The sequence below is a fragment of the Priapulus caudatus genome, unplaced genomic scaffold (assembly GCF_000485595.1).
Source record: "Priapulus caudatus unplaced genomic scaffold, Priapulus_caudatus-5.0.1 Scaffold844, whole genome shotgun sequence".
NCBI lineage: Eukaryota > Metazoa > Priapulida > Priapulimorpha > Priapulimorphida > Priapulidae > Priapulus > Priapulus caudatus.
The window spans coordinates 40,963-43,629 of record NW_014577905.1 but is presented as its reverse complement, the minus strand read 5'-3'; the positions used below and the strand labels follow the sequence as shown (position 1 = coordinate 43,629).

At 55.3% G+C, this 2,667-nt stretch overlaps 1 protein-coding gene across 1 annotated transcript in view; it reads right to left on the bottom strand.

Annotated features, from left to right (window-relative positions):
- Window positions 1-1,454, bottom strand: part of LOC106813913 (protein grainyhead-like) — a 22,828-nt gene extending 21,374 nt beyond the window's left edge. The window contains exon 1 of the mRNA XM_014818157.1: window positions 802-1,454. Within this exon, the coding sequence (XP_014673643.1) occupies window positions 802-899 (98 nt within the window). The 5' untranslated portion in view covers window positions 900-1,454. The remainder of the gene's footprint in view (window positions 1-801) is intronic.
- Window positions 1,455-2,667: the final 1,213 nt, after the last annotated feature.

Sequence of the window (2,667 nt, the reverse complement as noted above, 5' to 3'; positions counted from 1 at the left end):
TATGCGCACGCACGCACGCAGGTAGATATATTTAAGATAGATGACTCGGACGTGGATTTAGCCCATCCTTTACTATTACGGCATGCTGATTTTACGCGGCGTAACTTGTGGCTATATGCTCTATAGGAATTCCGTGTGATTCCCACAATAATGTGTGTGTATGCGTGTGTGTGTGTGCGTGCGTGTGTGTGTGCGTGCGTGTGTGTGTTTGTGTGTGTGTGTGTTTGCGTGTGTGTGTGTGTGCGTGTGTGTGTGTGCAGTGTGAGATTATATACACCAGTGTTACAGTATATCTACGTCGTCACAGCTGTCTTACAGTCTGTCTCATCCACAGCACACGTAGTTTCACCAAGCCTCGCCGAGTCGTTACGACGCAAAACATATATCTCGCGTCTCTTCCCCACGATATCCCGCCGCCATGCACACGAACAAAATGGCTGCCCGTACCGCGGCGCTCGCACGCGAAGGCGTCTGCTAAACTCCGCGAGAAAACGCCTCGCCGTATGTTCTGCTATCTCGTGCGGTCCGGCGAGTGTGCGTAGCCGAGAAACACTGTGGAGAGGACATCGTGATCGCAGGTGAATCGATGAAGAAGAAGACCTTTCTCTTTCACACAATCTACGTACGCGCAAGAGAGACCTCGACTAGCTCCTGATCGGCCATTTAAATCCCTCGAATCGCACCTGCTCACCGCCGAAATTTCGAGACTCAAAACACCTGTTGGTCAGCTCGCATTCGAGGAAAACTGGGCCAAATATTTCCTGTTATTCATAATAAATAGAATGGATAAGTGTGGCGTACCTTACAGTGTTGGTCGACGTCGTGTTCCCGGTCAAACCAGTATAACCCGTGTGACTGGATGGCGCACGGGTCTCTCTCGCTTCCACCGTCTTCTCCATTGTGGCTTAAACCAGTTGGCGAACCCGCTCTGACCTTGTCCTACGAGCCAATTACTTTCACTCGAGCTGTAGCCGCCCGTTTTGTGTCCGACTGGCACAGTCTCGGCAGTGAGCCCGTCCTATGCGCACGGTTGTGTCACCCCGTGCGGCGTGGGTCGTGTCGGGAGGGCGAGGCGGTGAGCGCGCGGGGAGAGGGGGAGAGGCGCAGCCGCCGATACATGCGCTCGCAGACGAACTGAGCGGGCGGCGTGACCGCGGGGCTCTGGCATTGTGCTTTGCCGTCGATATCGTCGGCCTGGCCCCCGCTAGCAGCCCGAGCTAGGTAAGAATGGTTGGCAGGCAGAGGGAGGCAGCGATGCGTAGCGAGCTGCACCATGGAGGAGCCATCCTCGTACCGCGGTCCAGCATCAGCAGTAGTCGCACACACACCCCCTCCCCTGCATGCTAGCACATCGCGGCGTGTTGTCGCACCCCCGCTATTGTCTCTCGCGCCGTGAGGTCGGTGGTGCGGGCGACAGCAGATCAGACCGTAATTAATGGCCCCCTCTCTCTCTCTCTCTCTCTCCGTCGCTATTGTCGTGTCAACGCCGCTCCCTGGAGGCGGAGAGCTGGGGAAGGAGAGAGAGAGAGAGAGAAGGACAGTTTAGATTGTCGCCGCTGTCCGTTGTCGCAGCGACAACAATCGGTGACAATTCTAGCCTCGCGTCCTCTCTGATGGGATGACAATACCGCATCGTCAATGTGGACGCTGGCTGATGCTTGTGTGTGGTAAGCGATGCCTGGTGCTTGTTGATGTGTGTGTGTGTGTACTCACGCACCCTGCGTCACCCCCGTACGCTACCCGCCGTCTCGCAGCAACGAGGTGGTGTGTTTGCTCTCACGGGTAATCCGCCCTCCTCCCCCCTCCCCTTCCCCGCGCAGCAGCAGCAGTAGCTAGTGTCAACAGCAGCCGACGAGGATTACACTTACACTGGGGCAGACATGAATAATCCTGGCCATCCGGTCGGCGACTGTGTGCGCGCATTGTGTTTGTGTGAAAACACAGGGCGAGCAATAATTACTAATGTGCATGTGCGTGCGCGCGTGCGTGTAAGGGAGGTGCGTGCATGCAGATAGAGGTGCGTGCGCGCGGGCGTGTAGGGAAAGGTGCGTGTTCGCGCGCGTGTAGGGGAAGGTGCGTGCGCGCGTATTTCGGAAGAGGGAATGCGTGTGTCAGTGAGCGGCGTGTTCGTGCACGCGCGCGTGTATGTGGTAGAGATGGAGAAGGCGGTGCGTCACGTGTCACATCATGCGAACAAGAGAACATCGAGATGAGGCTGCGATTTCAATGTGCAAATATTTTAATTTTACCGAGGCGGGTTTTTTTTCTCTCGGCGGATAAAATTCGAGTGACGGTCGTTACTGCTGAAATTAAAATGAGTTGGGGAAAGTTTTTATGAGAGCGAGAGAGAGCGCGAGAGAGAGGGAGGAGAGAGAGGGAAAGAGCGAGAGAGAGGGGGAAAGAGAGGGAGAAAGAGAGAGAGAGAGAGAGAAAGAGATAAGGGGGAGGAAGATTGTTGATGGACGCGCACAAATGTTCGTTTGCGCAGTGATTTAAAATTTAACGAGTCCCATAATTTCACCTCACTGCTTGTAGCCGTTTCCGTAGTTACTCATTCTAGAGCGTGTACTAGCACGCACGCGCAGACAAATGTGCACGCACGCGTAGGAATTAACGCACGTACGCACGCACACGCGCGCGCACGCACATACAGACACACGCATGGTC